This window comes from Crassostrea angulata, chromosome 10 (genome assembly GCF_025612915.1).
Source record: "Crassostrea angulata isolate pt1a10 chromosome 10, ASM2561291v2, whole genome shotgun sequence".
Classification (NCBI taxonomy): domain Eukaryota; kingdom Metazoa; phylum Mollusca; class Bivalvia; order Ostreida; family Ostreidae; genus Magallana; species Magallana angulata.
Genome location: NC_069120.1, coordinates 18,867,957 through 18,885,862, shown reverse-complemented (window position 1 = coordinate 18,885,862; position 17,906 = coordinate 18,867,957). Strand labels below are relative to the sequence as shown.

General features: G+C 33.9%; 3 protein-coding genes across 7 annotated transcripts; 1 reads left to right on the top strand and 2 right to left on the bottom strand.

The window, feature by feature from the left end:
* Positions 1–1,853: 1,853 nt before the first annotated feature.
* LOC128167625 (uncharacterized) lies at positions 1,854–5,195 on the bottom strand. The gene is made up of 3 exons (XM_052833444.1): positions 4,772–5,195; positions 4,265–4,423; positions 1,854–2,452 (listed from the first exon to the last, which is right to left on the bottom strand). The coding sequence occupies exons 1-3, from the start codon at positions 5,097–5,099 to the stop codon at positions 2,082–2,084; spliced, it is 858 nt and encodes a 285-aa protein (XP_052689404.1). The 5' UTR covers positions 5,100–5,195; the 3' UTR covers positions 1,854–2,081.
* A 1,058-nt stretch (positions 5,196–6,253) lies between these two features.
* Positions 6,254–17,169, bottom strand: LOC128168370 (ATP-dependent DNA helicase RecQ-like). 3 transcript variants are annotated; one of them, XM_052834628.1, is made up of 6 exons: positions 16,572–17,169; positions 15,744–16,405; positions 10,520–10,575; positions 8,355–8,461; positions 7,235–7,403; positions 6,254–6,290 (listed from the first exon to the last, which is right to left on the bottom strand). In XM_052834628.1, the coding sequence occupies exons 2-6, from the start codon at positions 16,011–16,013 to the stop codon at positions 6,254–6,256; spliced, it is 639 nt and encodes a 212-aa protein (XP_052690588.1). In that variant the 5' UTR covers positions 16,014–16,405; positions 16,572–17,169. The 3 variants fall into 3 exon arrangements, with proteins under 3 accessions (XP_052690588.1, XP_052690586.1, XP_052690587.1); XM_052834626.1 differs by lacking the exons at positions 6,254–6,290; positions 10,520–10,575; positions 15,744–16,405; positions 16,572–17,169 and adding an exon at positions 7,579–7,734 and having other exon boundaries at positions 6,729–7,403; positions 8,355–9,326; XM_052834627.1 differs by lacking the exons at positions 6,254–6,290; positions 7,235–7,403; positions 8,355–8,461; positions 10,520–10,575 and having other exon boundaries at positions 16,012–16,405; positions 16,572–17,168.
* LOC128168368 (uncharacterized) lies at positions 10,598–14,713 on the top strand. Of its 3 annotated transcripts, none has more exons than XM_052834625.1 (5): positions 10,598–10,912; positions 11,032–11,248; positions 13,063–13,184; positions 13,417–13,622; positions 13,785–14,713. In XM_052834625.1, exons 2-5 carry the CDS (start codon positions 11,216–11,218, stop codon positions 14,642–14,644), a joined length of 1,221 nt encoding a protein of 406 aa, XP_052690585.1. In that variant the 5' UTR covers positions 10,598–10,912; positions 11,032–11,215; the 3' UTR covers positions 14,645–14,713. The 3 variants fall into 3 exon arrangements, with proteins under 3 accessions (XP_052690585.1, XP_052690584.1, XP_052690583.1); XM_052834624.1 differs by having other exon boundaries at positions 11,032–12,309; XM_052834623.1 differs by lacking the exons at positions 13,063–13,184; positions 13,417–13,622; positions 13,785–14,713 and having other exon boundaries at positions 11,032–12,235.
* Positions 17,170–17,906: the final 737 nt, after the last annotated feature.

The following is a 17,906-nucleotide window of genomic DNA, read 5'->3' as shown; positions in this document are numbered from 1 at the left end:
AAATATTAAACCACCTGATATGTGAAAATATTACTAAAAAACATAATGGCGGAACAGTCATGGCTTTCTATTCATATCAACATTCACAGTTGCCACTTGCATGTTCATACTCTATGCTCCGATCTTACCACTTGTAATCTTTTGGTAGCATAACATTCACAAAATTCATTCAAAAAACCATATAAGATATGGGGGACCTGGAGACATCAGTATCCCTCGGCAAATGGTTACATGTCAAAACTGCACCGATTGGATTTAACACAAAATGAAATCCAACTGCCATCACAGCGGTTTAATTTTGACCATGTCAAGCTTACATAGCATCATTTACAAAAGCCACATAACAAAACGTCTATATACATAATCGCTTTTCATCACATTCATAATCAGAGCCACAACAGTTCCAGAACAACCTATACTCATGATCACATGCTTGGTTAACATAAACGTTTACCCTCGATAATTTGCCTTTGAGCTGACTGTATTGTTGACAAAACTCAGGATTGCCTGAAGGAGACAAATAAACCCCGTCATTCAGAAATAAATTACTTTGATTGGGTTTAATATCGACATATTTAATTAAAGCACCACCTTTCTTCAAAAGAAGAGTAGCCACAAAACTGATAATCTGAAGCTTAGATGTCTCTGGAGCAATGTTTGAAATAGCATGTCGCCAATATAATCTAGGTAATATATGCGACCAGACAATGCATATTGAAGGCATAGCCAAACTCAATGAACCCAATTTGTATTGTTTAAATTGAAAATAATTTTTAAGAGACACTGGGCAGACATATGCTAAAAAGTACAAAAGAAAATGAGCTTTTTCAACTTTTGATAGCTAAACTGTGATATTTGTACATTGTAATTCTTTTCAAAACAGTAATATACCCGATACACATAGGGACTGTCTATGTGTATTAGCGCTTTACCCGGGGACGTAGTGATGGACTGTATGAATACGTATGTGTTATGCCCACCGGGTAAGCCAGGGGTTCAACTTATTTTATTACGTAAACCAATGAATGTAACATTCCAATATTCGTATGTATTATTATGTTTTCGTACGATACATTATGTTATTATGTGTTATTATATTTATCACTGTGTGCATAATAATGTTTTCATTTACCTATATACTTGAAAATGAATTATGATTTCAATTGAAATTCATATCTACGTATAAGCTATCTATGACCACAATTTTGTAAATTGTTTTATATATAATTAATAAAAGAAAAAAAAATGAAAATAACTTAGATAAACCAGAAAAAATCATTGTTAATTTGCAAAGTTGGCGTTAAAAACCGCCACAACTTAAAGACATTGGTCTTGAGGGAACCCAGCGAGGAATCATTTGCGTTGTGGATATTCTCAAAGCAAGTCAGAAATAATATCGGTAAAAATGTCAAAACTTAATCCTGATATTCTTTCAATCTCCAATATTCAATTACATGTACTTAAATTTATTTGTTGATAACTCAAACATGCAAAGTTTATGTTAAAAAACGTATGTACCTCTGTACGCATTTGTTAAACAAAAACAGTTCTTTGAGGAAGTGGAGGCGAATAAAAGTTTTAAGCAAAAATTTTATCTTTAAAATTATGTCATATCTGGTTGGTAATTTGTTGACAATACAGCCCCTTTTAAAATGCACTGGAGTTTTAGTAGGAGGTTGGAAGGTAATGTATCATAAGTTTGTTAATTTACTTTTTTAATTACAAAACATCTAGTCCTTTAAGCTGTGTGATTTTTAGTAAGCTGTAGTTTACCGAATGAGGTGATTTTCTTGTATTGTTACTCCGCATATAAGAACCACATTTGTTTAAAATCAATAAGATAAACACCATTTTGACCATCATTTTATTTAAATCAAATATCTGAAAGTAGGTTTTATACATCACAAAATATCTGTGTTTGTGTGATTGTATTATGTTTATTACTATACAAACACATGAGCAGAAGTTTCATTGAACATGCACATTTGCATTAAGCAAGAAAACAAGAACACATCATGAAGTATACTACATCTAAATCTCAGATACTTCAGTCTTTACTGCGGCATGATCTAGTCGAAAAGTCATTTACTCAGTGTACCTGGGCCAAGAATATTCTCCTCTCTCTTTTCATCAACAAGTGGTACTTTCAGCCCAAACGTCTCGTGGTATCCTAGTGGTGCTATAATAGGGTAGGAATATTGTTGGAGGATTCCTTGGTTTGTATTTTTAAACGTCTGGTAATCATTTACGTCATTGTGTGTTTTATTTTTTATTAGTACAACCATAGGACCAATGGCCGAGACTAATGTAAAGAGACACCCAGTTATTCCCAAAACGAGACCCCATGGACAATAGAATTGGACATCCTCAAAAAACCAGCCGTCGTAAAAGACGCTCTGTGCGTTCGGGGTTGCTACTGCTGTCTTTATCATCGCTGCAATATAGGTTCCACCTTAATCAACAGAAAAATAATTAAAAATAAATCGGTGATACATTGAATATGAAATTAAATGCAAATTTTACTATAGTCTGTCCAAAGATATTTATGCAGCACATTTTCTTCAATTATCCGATATTTATAAATGCCTCAAGTTTCACATGATGCTCATTCAGTTATTTGAAAAATCCTAATACTTTAGAATTTCTCCACTGAAACATCCCCTCTAGCTTGTCGGGTTTCAATACCCGGTTAAAAGGGAAAGTCTACATGTTTATATTGGATTGCATTTCACGTAGAAATGAAAGTAACAGGATGATAACGCTGAAAATATTGTGCGAGGTATTAATTCAAAGTAACTTCAGAATGGAGAAAAGATGTTTAGGTGGTATGGGAAACTTCCATGTTGTGACATATTGTTTATCGAAGTAAACAATAAAATGAAGTGTAATTAGTTCGAATTCCGCTCGGGGTTTTATAATTTTTACTTCTCCAAATACTTTTATAACTTTGTTTTTGGTTAAATATTGTAAAATTTGAAAATTCAAAACCAGTGAATGTGTTTATAATAATATAATTATAATGTACTTTATACACATTAATATCAACAAATGTCCCGTACCACCTTAACGTGTCTCATTATTCATGAGTCTTCGTAAGCAATCTATTTCGTTCCTGTGGTATTTTCCGATTGAAAAATGATAATGTGTCAGTTAGGATATCTCGAATATTTTCGTGGATTATAATTGCATTTCACAGGTATGAGTACTTAAATTAAATATCGTCTAAATATGTTGCATTAATATCTTGGGACAGACTACAGATTCAGTATTAATAGTTCTATCTAGAAATACATTTGACGCATGCTAACACTTGTTATCATAATAATTAATCAGAGAACAAAAATTCAAGGAAAGCCATATGACCGTCTCAGTATTGTCACGATATTTCCTATGATAATAAGCTAGGTTTATATTTTATCCGAATTTTATTGAATTTATTATTCCGAAGAACTTGCAATTGCCTTTAAATAAATGTCTGCCCTGACATCGCCAAAACCGACCAATCGAAGAAATTGGTCAAGATCGTGAGCAAAGAAGATTGGTTTTTTTTCGGAAAATTATTATTTTTAATCATACAATTAAACATTTGCTCAATGATATCAATGAAACACGTGCACGTACTATTTTATTCATTTTAAGGGGAAAAACATTTTTTAAGAAGTGGAACGTATTGTACAGTATACACAGTGTATAACTTATCTTGAGTACGGTTTGTTTTCGTTGTTACATTACTTTCGGTCCAAGAAGTGCATTGTGGTCGCATGATTCAGAGCTAGTGTGCTGTTTACGGGACAAAACAGTCCAACAAACTATCTCATGTGGGGGTAAACTAAGTCGAGGGTTCAGTGGGGTCATAAATTTTTGCCAAAAACAACATTTTTCTGATTCCTCTCCGTCCCAGTGACATTCATAAAATTACAAGTAGTACGTATGTGTTAATTGATATATCGGTCCTTCACCATCACATCTTGACTAGTTATTTTACATGTTCTTACATTTATAAATGTCGTGTATCAGATATATAACAAATCTAGCAACCCATTTTATACTCATATAACTGGATCGAGACGATGTTATAAAGTTTTATTATCATTATTATTATTATTGTATAATTATTTTCTGACTAACAGATTGTGATTTAAACCAACCTAACCCGGTTATTATCGTATTCACTAGCTATTGAAAATTTTCCTTAATTGTAACTTACATCTTCCCTACAAAAAGTAAGAAACTCGGACAAAAATATTATATGTTATCTTCTTACCTGAAGTTAAGAGACTAATGCAAGTCAGAAGACCAGCCCATCTGCATTCTCCCACACGTCTTGTGTTGACAATAGTTCCAATGAAGCCCAGCAATGCAAAGACAATTCCAATCGAAGAGATGATTTGGATTTCCAACATTAGGTTTCTATTCAGTCGTCCTTGTACAAAAAGTTAAAAAGATAATAAGAAACTGTACGAAAACTATAAGGTCTTCCGTTTCCAACGGAAGACCTTTAAAATCCACATGATTTACATTGTTATTAGTATCTATTTTGTTTTGTTCATTAACAAATTTCTTTCGTTTGATTCAGGGAACAGATAAATTCGAAAAGGAAGATCATATCGCTCATACTTTGTGCCAAGAAAGTGTAGAATTATCGCCTTAAAGTAACAATACCAAATTCATCGGTCTTCCCACAAAATACGTGACTTATTGCATGAAACAAGGTTTATCGATATTTTTTTATAAACCAAAATATTTAAAGAAAGGAAAAAATATTACATACCAAATCTGATGTCGTATAACCGTTGTTCAAAGTCGTAAGAGTTTGCGCGTGTGGTACATTGTTTCTCCTTTTCCTGGTAGACGTCATAGTATCCGTTGCTGCCACGTTTGAACTTGTAAACGCATATGGTGTAAAACCAAACCCCTGCCGTCATATGCACACTAAGAGCGACTTTACCATCATTGTCCAAAGGGTCAGGGAGAAATCTATCTTCAACGACATTCACATTAAAATTGACCCATCCTGGACTAACAAAAGACGCTGTCATTAAAACGACTCCTACGAAGGTCAGTATCGCAAATATCTTCAGTTTTCGGCTCAGTAGCATTTTCACTTATGTTTCCATCTTCATATGCATCAAAACACAGCTTCGGTTTTAAGTGCATCAAAACACCATACTGGGCATGCGTAATAGGTTGAATATCAATAATGCATTAAGCAACTGCACAAATTACGCTTTGATGTATGACTGATAAACATCCTCCCTCGGTAATGGTGCACTTTAAGCTTTGATGCAAGCAATTGCAAAAGTACAAATAGTTTAAGAGGAATGCAGTAGTACACTCTTTGTAACATTCTATTATTAACCATGTAAGGCCATAAAGTAGCAAACGTCTTTGAAAATTAATCAATCTGGACATTTTTCCACAAACTTTTAATGCTGAAACGGAGGTAAAGAAAATAGTGCATAAGAAATCATTTCTTCTAACATTATTGTGATCGAGATACGATCGAAAGAATTAATTTCGTAAACGAGTGCATTCAAACCTATCTGACCAATTGTTTATGAAAACAGTTCAAATTTGTGAAATGATATGATTGCAGTAGTATTTTTTTTTATTTCCATCTGCTCTGAAACGCCAATATAAAAATATATATTTATATAAACTACATATAGCGATTTTTTACAACATAAAATGTTGATATAAACAGACAAAAAAGTCTTGCATGAAAACGGTAGAAAATTTATATGATGTAAAACTCTTAAAACGAAGAAGTCCGTAAAACTAGTGATAAAGAAATCCAATCTTGAAAACGATATTTTATTTAAATTATTCTGGTAAATAAACAATTGAAAAAACTAAACGTTCAAATCTTGGATCAGTTTAATATTAGTGAAACTTAATTATCTTCTGAATGTTAACTAATTTCGTCTTCAGTCCAACAGCTCCTTTATATACCGGTAAATGTCTGCTAGAAACAGTAGAAGACCATAATGTTATCAAATAACTAGATCTTAATGTTTAATACGATATCAAACTGGAGAATAATATGTATTCCGTATAATCTGAAAAATTGACTCGCTTGATGAGAAAATAAAAAACAATCATTTATAATTTTTTTTTCTCTCGAAATGACATTTCGGAAAAAACAGCAGAAAATTTTATATAATTTCTAACATGCAAAAAAAAATTCCCCCTGTTACTTGTTTAAATTAATACCCGCGGTGACGTCATTTCTACAGGAGTGCAAACTTTAAATTTACTTAGAACGAAGTTTCTTCTGCCATTCTAAATTTCTGTGAAAGAAACATTCTTTTATTAAAAATGTAAGACAACTTAAACTGACTTTTCGGTTAACATTCCGAAGAAATCGATATCCATTTTTAGCAGAAAGTACATGTAATTTCGAATCAAAAGAGACCTAGAATAAATTATAATGAATCGATACCCCAACTGTTTAGAATTTTATCCTTAAAAGCTGGTCATGACGGTGTTTTGTTTTTGTTTTGTTTTTTTTTTGGGGGGGGGGGGGGGGGTTGCCAAGTGCTCAGACATACCAATTTTCATGGTTTGCGCTGGCATGATGAGAAGAGTAGCAAAGATTGTTGGTTAAAAGCTCATCGTTATTGAATCTTCTCTATAAGTTCAACTCAGAATTTATCAACCAACCAGCCGATTAATTAATTAATATACCTACTCGTAATCGTGATTGACTAGAAGCAAAAGTTTCTCAAATTATTAATCGATTGGGCGCCTCTCTCCCTTTTAAGATTCTGTTTTACACTCCTTTCATGTCAATTAAGATACATGTATTTTACCTTTGGACTCAAGTTTATTATTAATTTCTTACATAACCATAATGTCATACAATGTTTGTAACAAAACGCAAGCTGCAAAAGGATAAAGTGACTGATACATATACATGACAAAGCAGGCAAATGTATTTACATTTAAAATCTATTTTAACATAGCAATTGAGAGATTATATGACCGTTCAAATCTCTTCTTCAACAAAACATGACCAAAATACTACTTGGTCATTTTTTTTTCTTTTGGACTTGTAGCTGCATCTTGAAGACTGTTGAAAAAAGGTGCATTGAACGCAAACGTTTTGTTGCATCTTGGTGGTACCATGCTTGTGTAGGGGAATTGTAATATGGTTCCTTGGTTTGCTACTTTGAACGTCTGGTAATCGTTTACGTCATTTTTTGTTGCATGTAAGTTTCTGAACAGAATATACAGGTGCCCAAGAGCGGAGACAAGAACTAAGACACACCCAAATCCTCCCAAAAAGAGACCCCATGCACAATAATATTGGACATTATAAATCTTTGTGTCCATGTAGTACACTTCTGGAGAATTTGGGGTTGCTGTAGCTGTATTCACTATCGCTGCAAGATAGGTTCCACCTCGAAAAAAAGAAAATTACATGCATTCAGCAAATTAAAAAATAATTGAGCTGATTTTTTAAATGAGAGGGGCTGTTTATTTGGAAAAACGCATAAAAATGACCAATGGCATGACTTAATTCCTAAAAGGTTCTACTTAAGTTTTACTGTGTTATACTGTTGTCAATCTTGCTACCTGCAATGGATAGATTTATGAAAGCCGTTAGTCCAGTCCATCTGTATTTTACTTCTCTTCTTGTGTAGACAATAGTCCCAATGAAGCCATTTATTGCACAAAACATAGCAATCGAACACATGATTTGGACTCCTGGCATCAAGTGTCCTTTTTGACCTTGTAATAATTTTAAAAGGTTTATTAAAGTAAAGGTGTTATATATTTTGTTTTAGATTGCAAAATTCTGGTGAATTTGTACAAAGGCAGAGTTATGTCCAGCAGTACAAATTGCATTCATAAAGACTTTTTTTAAAATTTTCACAGTTGTTTTACATGTATTTCATGAATATTTCCAGTTTAATTATCATGAGGTAAACAGACTTAGTGGTTGTTTGTGTATAATTAATCCCTATGGCGCATCAATTATGTCGTCGAGTTGGCTATTGCCACACAATAATAATTATTTCAGTATGATACTTTTGTCTATTTTTTGCATTTAATTTGACTGGATCCTTATGAATAAAAAAGGATAAATAAAGCAACCTCATCGCAAGCCATAGTTGCTCGCCATACTGATGTGATAAATTGAAATTGCACTCCTTTACACAAAAAATATTTACCTGTATGCCGTTAAATATTATTCAACCATTCTAATCTTTTTTAAGAGCTTTACTCAAAATCAAATTAGAACACAAAAACGATAGATAATAAATACTTTGAAAAAACCGCTAAGCTGATACAGATGTTACCAGGAATTATGCCCTCAAAAGTTTTAAAAAGAAAATATAGGTACTTACCATGGTATAACCGCTCTTCAAAGTCATAAGAGTTTAAGCCTGTGTGACATCTTGTCCCGGTCTTCGGGAAGATATCATAGAACCCGTCGCTGTTGGGTATGAAATCTCTGACACATACGGTGTAATACCACAAACCTCCCGTCAAATGTGCGCTATTAGCCGATCTGTAGCCTTCGTATGGGCCTTCGTATGGGGGGATTGGCAGAAATCGGTATTCAATGAAATTTACATTAAAATTGACCCATCCTGGACTTACAAAGGATGCTGTCATTAAAACGACTCCTGCAAAAGGTAGTATCGCAAATATCCTCAGTTTTCCTTTCAGTGTCATTGTCTGTAGCATTGTGTACTGTAAGCAGTCACAGTTCCAGTCTTCTAATGCACCAAAACACAGCTTCGGTCTTCTAATGTATCAAAACACAGCTTCGGTCTTCAAATGCATCAAAACACAGCTTCGGTCTTCAAATGCATCAGAAAACAGCTTCGGTCTCCAAGTGCATCAAAACAAAATACTAAGCATGGGTGATTGAGTAAATTTAGGCATCCTCTCCGGAAAATTGTGCACTCTTAGCTTTGTTTAAAGCAATTTCAAGTTCCATACTAACTAATGAATTACATTGTAGTTTGAATTCCTGGTTTTTATTAGCTTGCCTGAGCCAAAGGCTCAAGTGAGCTTTTCTGATCACAATTTGTTTGTTGTCTGTCGATGTCGTCGTTGTCGTCGTCATTGTAAACTTTTCACATTTTTATCTTCTTCTCAAGAACCACAATAAAAGTCATAAAATACAGAGATTAACGTGATTTTTTATTTTACCTGAAATCAAAGACTAGTAAGAGTAAGGGAAACAGGTCATTTTAATTTTGCTTCACTTTTTGTGTAAAAGATGATTCCAATGGAACCCATGATTGCACAGAAAATTCGAGCTGAAGAGATTATTTTGATTTCAAGCAATAAGTTTTCGTTTGCTTTTAAAAAGAAAGATAATATTAAAGTCAAATTTCAGAACATATTTTCGCCAAATACTGCTATGGTTACTAGCAAAAGAATAGATTACCTTTTGAGACTTTTCTAAAGTGACCTGTATTTTCACTGATTATCAATTTTATGATAACAATCATCCTCACAATGTCAGGGGTCCTGAGTCCACTCGTGTCCGTGGGACCCCTGACAAACTTAATTGAAATTTTGCGGGCCAAATTTGATTGGTGCTTCTCTCGTAGAGAAGCACCAATCAAATTGCGGCTTTCATAGATGTAAACAAATATGGCGTAGAAGCATGGATCATGGATGAATGTATCTTGTGTTTGGAGAAACTGCCAAAGAAGAACCGCAGAAATATCTACAGTGATACTTTCAATGTAAAAAAGCAGCTATACGAAGTCCTCAGTTTTATTCCAGAGCAGCAATTATCACCGCAATACACTTGCTATCGATGTTTTAACAAGCTTAACTGGTTGAGCAAAATTGACTTTGATTTAGAAAACAAGTTATCGGCACTTAAGAGGGAAAAAGATGAGATCATTAACCAACTCAGACCTCAGCGAAATGTGTTGTTACCTGCTAGGCCTAGTGTCACATCAGAAAATTCAGAAAATGTTGGGGGTGCGTGTAGTTCTACATGCACTCCACGCAAGTCAAATAAACGTCTTATAATAAGAACTCCGACACCTCGCAAAACTAAGAAAGTCCTAGTACAACACACTGCCCAACCAAAAGTTAGGAAAAGACTTTCAGAAGATCAACTGACACCAAGCAAAGTCAAGGTACGTTTATTCTATTGCTGTGCTAATATGGTTCCCCAATTTTTTTGTGTTTGTTTATATAATTTGTCTTCAAATATATGTAGGCTCTAGCCTACAGATCAAGGAGCATACATACATGTGTATACAGTTATTTTGTGAATTTAAAACTGTTAATTTTTATTTGCATTATTCAATTCATCCTAATAATGTCAGAGGTCCTGAGTCAGGACTCCTGAGGTTGTGAGGATGTATTCAATTGAAAATTACACATATTAAATTTATGAATATTAACTTTACTCAAATAGAGTTATAGAATTAAGTAAATAGATGAATAAAACGAATACAACTGTAGAATTTTTTTATTGTAGGTGCATTTTCCAGGTAAAAATGATTCTAAAGTAAGAACACGCTTTATCAAAGACAGTCCCTGGGTGGCTGTATTAAAATCCCTGGTGAGAGGCTGTAAAGCAGAGACAATCTCCAAAAAAAAATTCAAAATAGAGATGCTGAAAAAAGAACTGGTTAAGTTGATGCTGTCTGATCTAAACAGCCAATGCCAAATTTTATGCAAGACATCAAAACCTTCAGTATTGCGTGGTCAAGATGAAATTCACTTTAAGTTTGAGAGCGTCTGTAGTGAGCTGAAAGAGAGAGCACCAATGTTGTACGATGTACTCCAAACAGTTACCAGAAAGAGAAATATTTCCAGATTAGCTGTAGCTGCATCAGTTCTGCTTTGGAACAGAAACATACATATGTCACAAGTACATCAAATCATCGGACAAATTCTAGACCATGGAGGTGCAACAGATGAGGTATTTTTGTTATCATTTTAAAAAAAAATTAATTCAACAATAATGCAGTTTAGAAATTTACTGTTCTAAAAAATATAAAACTTTCTTCTGAAATTTTAAAAATATCGCTATGATTTCAGACTATTCAAACTCTCGCTGAAATGGGATTATCCATCGGGCCACAGTCAGTGTCAAAGAAACGAGGAAAACTTGTCCTACAAAATACAGAAAAGCTGAATGACAATTTCCAGAAGCAGATTCGCCAAACTGTGTTGAACCATTCAATATCGATGAGCAAGAGAGCAGAGAGGTCAGTCATGGAGTATGAACCACCATCAGCAGACAAAACAGAATCAGGTACAACTGATGTTCATTTCTTTGATATGGTGAATTCATTTAAAACTCCACAGGCAAATAAGTATTTTACATGTCCATCTGACCATTCTTGCCTGACAGTATCAAGCAATGATTATGTAACAAGAAAAGAATTTTGTACTGATGTACCCAAGTCAGAACCAGTACATGTATTATGTAATCCAACTACAGAGTTGAAATCACTGACTTTAAACACCAAACTTGGTAGCATAGAATTTCCAAGTTTACCGTCAAGGCACCTGAATCATTTTCAGTTAAATGAATCAGTAGATGTAGTTGCCAATAGTGAAAGGAGCAGAGTGATTTTGAAAGACTTTATTACAAGAAATGCTGATCAGATTTCACCCACTATTCCAAGGTTTGAAATCATTGGAGACAATTTAGACCACACCATATCACCAACAAATATGACAAAAGATAAACAGAGAAAAAGTCTTCATTGGTTTTTAAATGTGGCAGTACAAAGGAGAGTGTTGGCAGATGATTTACCGTGTGATAAGCCCAAAGCAGACATTATGAAGGTAGCTAACAGCAACTTCTTGCCTAGTAGGGAAGATTGTGAAAGTTTTCATATCAATATGATCCATCATATTGCGCAAGTCATTACCAAGTACATTGACTGTCTGCAGCCATATTCACAATGCATTCCTAAGTACATTGACCACCCTTATGTAAAAGAACTATCAGAAAAATCAAAATACAGCATTGTTGACCTACTCGACAAGAGTGAGAATAAATCCGATGACATGATTTCAATTCTTGAACATGTGCATAGAAAATATGTTCCCCATGCAGGTGAAGATGTTGTGGAAAAAATTGTATTTGGTGGGGATGTCCTAACCAATGAACGTGCATATTCCAGCCAGCTGGCTATGATGAACAATGAAAGTGAACTAAACCGCCTTGCAGGAGTTGTGCATAGACCTGAGGGTCTCCATCGAATCATGAATTTACTCTTGGTATCCTAAAAAAACATGTTTCCTGTTCAAGATGTTATTGTTGATGTTAGCAGTTTTTTTAATTCTTTTGGATGGCTTATATTAGTAAGTTTCTTGAATGGTTCTGAATGTTTTTTTACATTCATTGTGAAGATAAACCCACCTTCCTGAATTTTCCATTTAATATTGATTATATTTTCACTAGCTTGTAATTTTATGCAGTTAATACTAACTTAGTTAAGTTATTGGTTATATTAGTACTAATCTAATTATGCAAATGATTATATTTATACTAATTTTATTGAATTCACAAACTGCAGGGTTGTCTCTAAGACCCGGGGAGCGGGGAATTCCCCTGCCTATAATACCTTAATTACCCGGCTATTATTGCATTTCAAATGCAATGTACCTATAAGCAAGACCCCCTGACCCCGTTCTACTTTTTCATTTCTTCCTTCTATTTCAATTTTTAGAGACAACCCTGCAACCTAATGCTTTAACTGATTTTATCCTTGAGCAGATTAGGTGGGGGATGTCAAAGCCTGTTTGTCATTTTACTATGGGAATTTATTCAGTATAAATTTAAAGTCAGAACCCCCCCCCCCCTTTCTGCGCAGTTTATTATGTTATTTATTTGTTCCATTGCATTTCTTAACCATTAATACCAAATCACAGTAAATACCATAAGAATAATAAGATAATGTAAAATTTAGGCCTGTGTTTGATATGATAAGATTAAAAATGTTTAAATTTTCTTATATACATTTTATTTTAGATATTAATATGAAATTTTTTTGTTGATGAAAAAGGCTTAATAAGAAATTATATGTAAATGAATCTTTATTAATCCAATTTCAGAACATTTATCAGCAATTCTACAAGCCCTCATCAGCTGCAGATCAAGGGACTTTGTTTCAGTTGCGAAATGTCCTGCAGAGACGAGACGTTAGTGGCCCAGATGGCGTCACTGAGAAGTTCAGGTAAATCTATTAGTAATAAACAGCTTGGTCAGAGGTGCTTTTCCTGCATTTAAAAAAAACTTGCAGAAAATCCAATTCTAATTTTCATTGATCTTTAAGCAAAAAGTATGCGAGATATTAAACTAAAAATTAACTTTAATATGTTCTATATGAAGTGATTTTTACTGAAAATATTTGACTTTGTATGATGAGGATGCATGATACAATGAATTGCAATTTTACATTCTTATAGGTCTCATATGACATTCATCAGGGACTGTTTAGATGCATTTCTTCTCACAGCGTGTATGGAAGTATTAGACATCAAAAGCCTTGATGAAAAACCTAAAAGGACCATTCTCCCTGATTTGTTACATCTTCAAAGAGAAGAAGAACAGCATGATTGGATAAAAGAACTATGTTTCCAGATTTTAGACTCCTTTATCTACATTGAAGAAGGTATGTACCAGGTTACTGGTCAGTATAGTTACAATAATTTTATACTGGATAATTTTTCTATCAAGCTTAATCAAATGTGCTGTGGTGTCATTATCTGTCTGTTTGGTAAGGTGTGATATATTTTGTTTGTGAGTTGAAAAAGAATTGAAATTTTATTTGCAGATAATTTGCCAACTGTCACAGCACAAGCTGCTGAGATGGACAACCAGGAGCTGTTGATCAGTGAAATGTATGAAGTTGAATCGAAGCAGTACACATGTACATGTGATCGAAAGTACAAGACAAAAGGTCACTTTAAGAGACATTTGCAAAATGAACATAACTGGGTGTTTCATACAGCAACTGAGGAATCATCTGAATCACCATCATCTAAACAAGACCGCATAGCACTATGGCGCTCTTCATTTATGAAACTTGCGTTATTACTGAGGGACACAGAAGATGCTTACAAGTTTGGTGATGGCACACGTATATTCAGAAATGCTAAGTTTGAAATGATGTGTGCTGATGTTGCTAACCATTCCAAATATAAACTGTGGCTGTGGAGACTCTTAGCATATGAATGTGCTCTTCTGTCACCACGTGAGGCATTTGAGTACAAGTGGAATTGTTCCTCAAATATTCATGGAGTGTTGGGGAAAAATATCCCTAATGACAATCTCGTTGAAATATGTGTACATGTGATCAAGAAAAAAATGCGGGAACAAGGTGCTAATCTTACTTATGAAAGTGCTAAGAAGATTGCCTCATGTGTGCAAATGCAGGAAGAAATAAGGATCAGTGTTCAGCAGCAACTTGGCATGAAAACTTCAGGTCAAACCAAACCAAGTGTGGACAAGAAAAAAGATCTTCAACTTATTATCAACGAACTTAGAGCTAATGACATATTTAGCTACATTCCTGGGAGAAAATTTAATGCATTTAAAGATTTTAAGGACACTTTTTCACGCATTAATTTGGTTAATCTCCATAAATGGATAACAAGCCAAAAAGAACGAGCTAGTTTTGAACAGCAACAGTAGATTTCACTTGTTTAGATGTGTTTTGTCTTGTGCCATTTATCTTATTACTTATTAAAACAATATTGATTAAACTCATCATTTGTTTATTGATCAGTTATGTGGAGGGTAACACTCCCCCCCAAAATTTTTTTATAATAAACTGTTTGTTTAAGGTTTGATAAGAAGAAACCAGATAGGATTTAAGAAATTTATATATATATATTTTTAAAATTGACTACCAAATTTAAAACAATTTTTTTTCTATATAGAAAGGCATTTTCCAATAATCTTGAAACCCTTAAACAAACATTTTTTATTGTTCATACTTCATTGGACTACTGTGGTTTCATAAATATTCATTGAATATTAATTTTCATGGATTTCATCTTAAATTGATCAAGGAAATTAAATGTTCCTTTATATATAAAGTGCAATATCTAACTATGTTGTATTGAAAAAATCATTGGCCATGATATTACAAAATATGTAAAACTGTCATTTGCAGCAACATTTAATCCATGAAAATCAATGCCCTTGAAAATTCATGAAAGCACAGTTAAGTAATTGAACTTAAATATCAGTTACTATAATCATGATAATAACAGTCAGATTTATGCTTGTCAGGATATTAATCAGAATCAATCTCTTCCAATGCATACATTTCATTGTCGTTGAATATTTCTGTAATTATTTGGACAATGCTGCTGGCTAAAGCTAAAGAATCAACACTTGTTTTATCAAGTACGTCATTTACAGTAAATAAACAGGGCAACTTTGCAATAATTTCATCAACAAAAAACCCACAAACAATATCACTGTGAATAAAAGATTTGGTTCCTTCTAATATACTGTCTTTCAATGAGTGAAGTCTTTGTTGAACAATGGCTTTCTCTTCTTCTCCTACCTCTCTTTGCATTTCTAGTTCATTCTCTTCGTCTCTAAAACTCAATATAACATCTTTTGCAGAATGAGTTGATGGACAACTGTCACTTTCACATTCACACACTAATTCACAAATGTCACAACAGAAATGATCACTAGCTCTTGCATGTTTCTGAATATAAGCTTCATTGATAATTTTCCGTCTACAGCTAACAGTGCTTTTAAGAAGCTTAATTACATCGTCATCCACCTTTTTAAGTTGATTTGCTTTGTAGATAATGAAATGTTCATTTGATTGTGTTCCATCTCTGCCAGCACGGCCCATCTGTTGCACCAAAGTGTCCAAATCTCTTGGTGGACCATAGTGAACAATATTATTGACATTTTGAAAATTAACACCCATTCCTGCTGCATTTGTACAGATTAACACTCTTATTTTACCATTAGCTTCAAGCATGTCTTTACGAATTTTTTCTTTAGTGGCATCACTTGTTTTACTGTGATACATATTGAAATTACATGTATATTTAGATCCACATATTTTTAAAAAAAAGCATATAAATTGATGCACAGTCCTTAATAGAGTTACAAAATATTAAATGTCTCTGCAAATATTCTCTTTTCTCAACTAAAGCAGTTGTTAACCAATGGAACACATTTTCTAAATCTACATTATTTTTAACTTTCAATACATTTAATTTTATATTTGGCCTATCAGGGCTGTCTAAAATTACACAAGAATGATCACGAAAACACAGATTCTTCATAATCTGGCGTCTGTGTGTGGGGCTAGCTGTAGCTGTCAGTGCCAGTAATGGTACCCCGATGCATAAAGATCGCATCTCTCCTATGTGCGCAAACCACTCTCTAAATGGCCCTTCTTGATCATGTTCTAGCCCCCTAAAAATATACACCAAGGCAACTTTTACTTTAAATTTGAAGAATACACATACATACTGTTTTTGAAAAGTGTCATTAAACATAAATGTTTATTTTGTAAACAAAGTATTTTCAAGACGCATACTCGTTTTATATTGATTGGATTGCTTAATTTATATTTTATTACCATTGGATGACGGTGTGGGCCTCATCGACCACTATCAAATTGTGTTTTGGTGTGAATATATTACTTCTCAAGACATCTCTCCATTTGTCATCACCGACGAGATATTCAGGACTCCCAAATACAAACTGAAAATAGCCGTTCGTTACAGCCTCCCTATCAGTGTCATTTGATATCTGCACAGCTCTGTACCCAAGCTTGTCCAGTCTCTCTATTTGTTCAGACATAATACTGTTAAGTGGAGCAATCACAGTCGTAACACCATTCTCTCCGAGAACAACTGGAGAGCTTTCGTACACTAGAGATTTCCCACTCCCCGTCTTTGTTCCTAAAAATGTGTCTCTTCCTCTGTTGAGCGCATCGATTGCCGAAATTTGCTGTTCCGTCAACGATTTTACATTGAATTTTCTACAAACTCGGTTCACAACATCTAATTCCGCCATCTTGTCTGTATCGCCAAAAGGTTAGTTGTAAGGCTTAATGTGATTGGTTGGAGGATATTGAGATGTGTAATAATCCCCGTACGATGTCGCTGCAGTCAGCCCGCAAAATTTCAATTAAGTTTGTCAGGGGTCCCACGGACACGAGTGGACTCAGGACCCCTGACATTGTGAGGATGGATAACAATCGTCACTGCGAATTTGTTACCTCCTTTCGGAAACTCATGGCGTTATACCAAACTCCCTACAACATATGCACGCTAGGTACATGTCCTTCGGAAGGATATTGAAATGCGGAGAGTAATTAGGGTCGGGAAAATTCACATTAAAAGTAGCCGATCTTAGACTAACAAAAAAGATGTAACCAAAGCAAGCTCAGCTTACCGGTAATTATTGCAATATCTTCAGTTTTCGACTTAGTAACATTGTTTACATTGTTTGCAGCAACTGATTCGGTGTTTCAGTGCATCAAAATAAATGAATGCATACATATGGTTCTTAATATGAAAAAAAAATCAATAAACTGCATGCAGAGCCTAGACTAGCAAACAACATTCCATAATTATTCTGCACTCCAAGCTTTGAATTAAGCATTTTACTAGACTCATAACCACCACTGCCGCTGTGCAAACAAAAATATATCTTTTATCATTGCTACAGATCACAAAATATTAATTTCAAAAAGAGCCAAAATGGATTAATCTTAAGTGGGCAAATGCAAAGACATTAAAACCGATCTACATAATTCTATTTGATTTCGGATAATGTGATAAAATCAATTTTAATACAAAAAAATAAATGTTTTATCTCTCTTATGAGTAGTAAAGTTTACATCGATGTCATATTTACGATGTTTCAAAGAACACAAAGCAAAATACATGTGTTTGATTTTTACAGA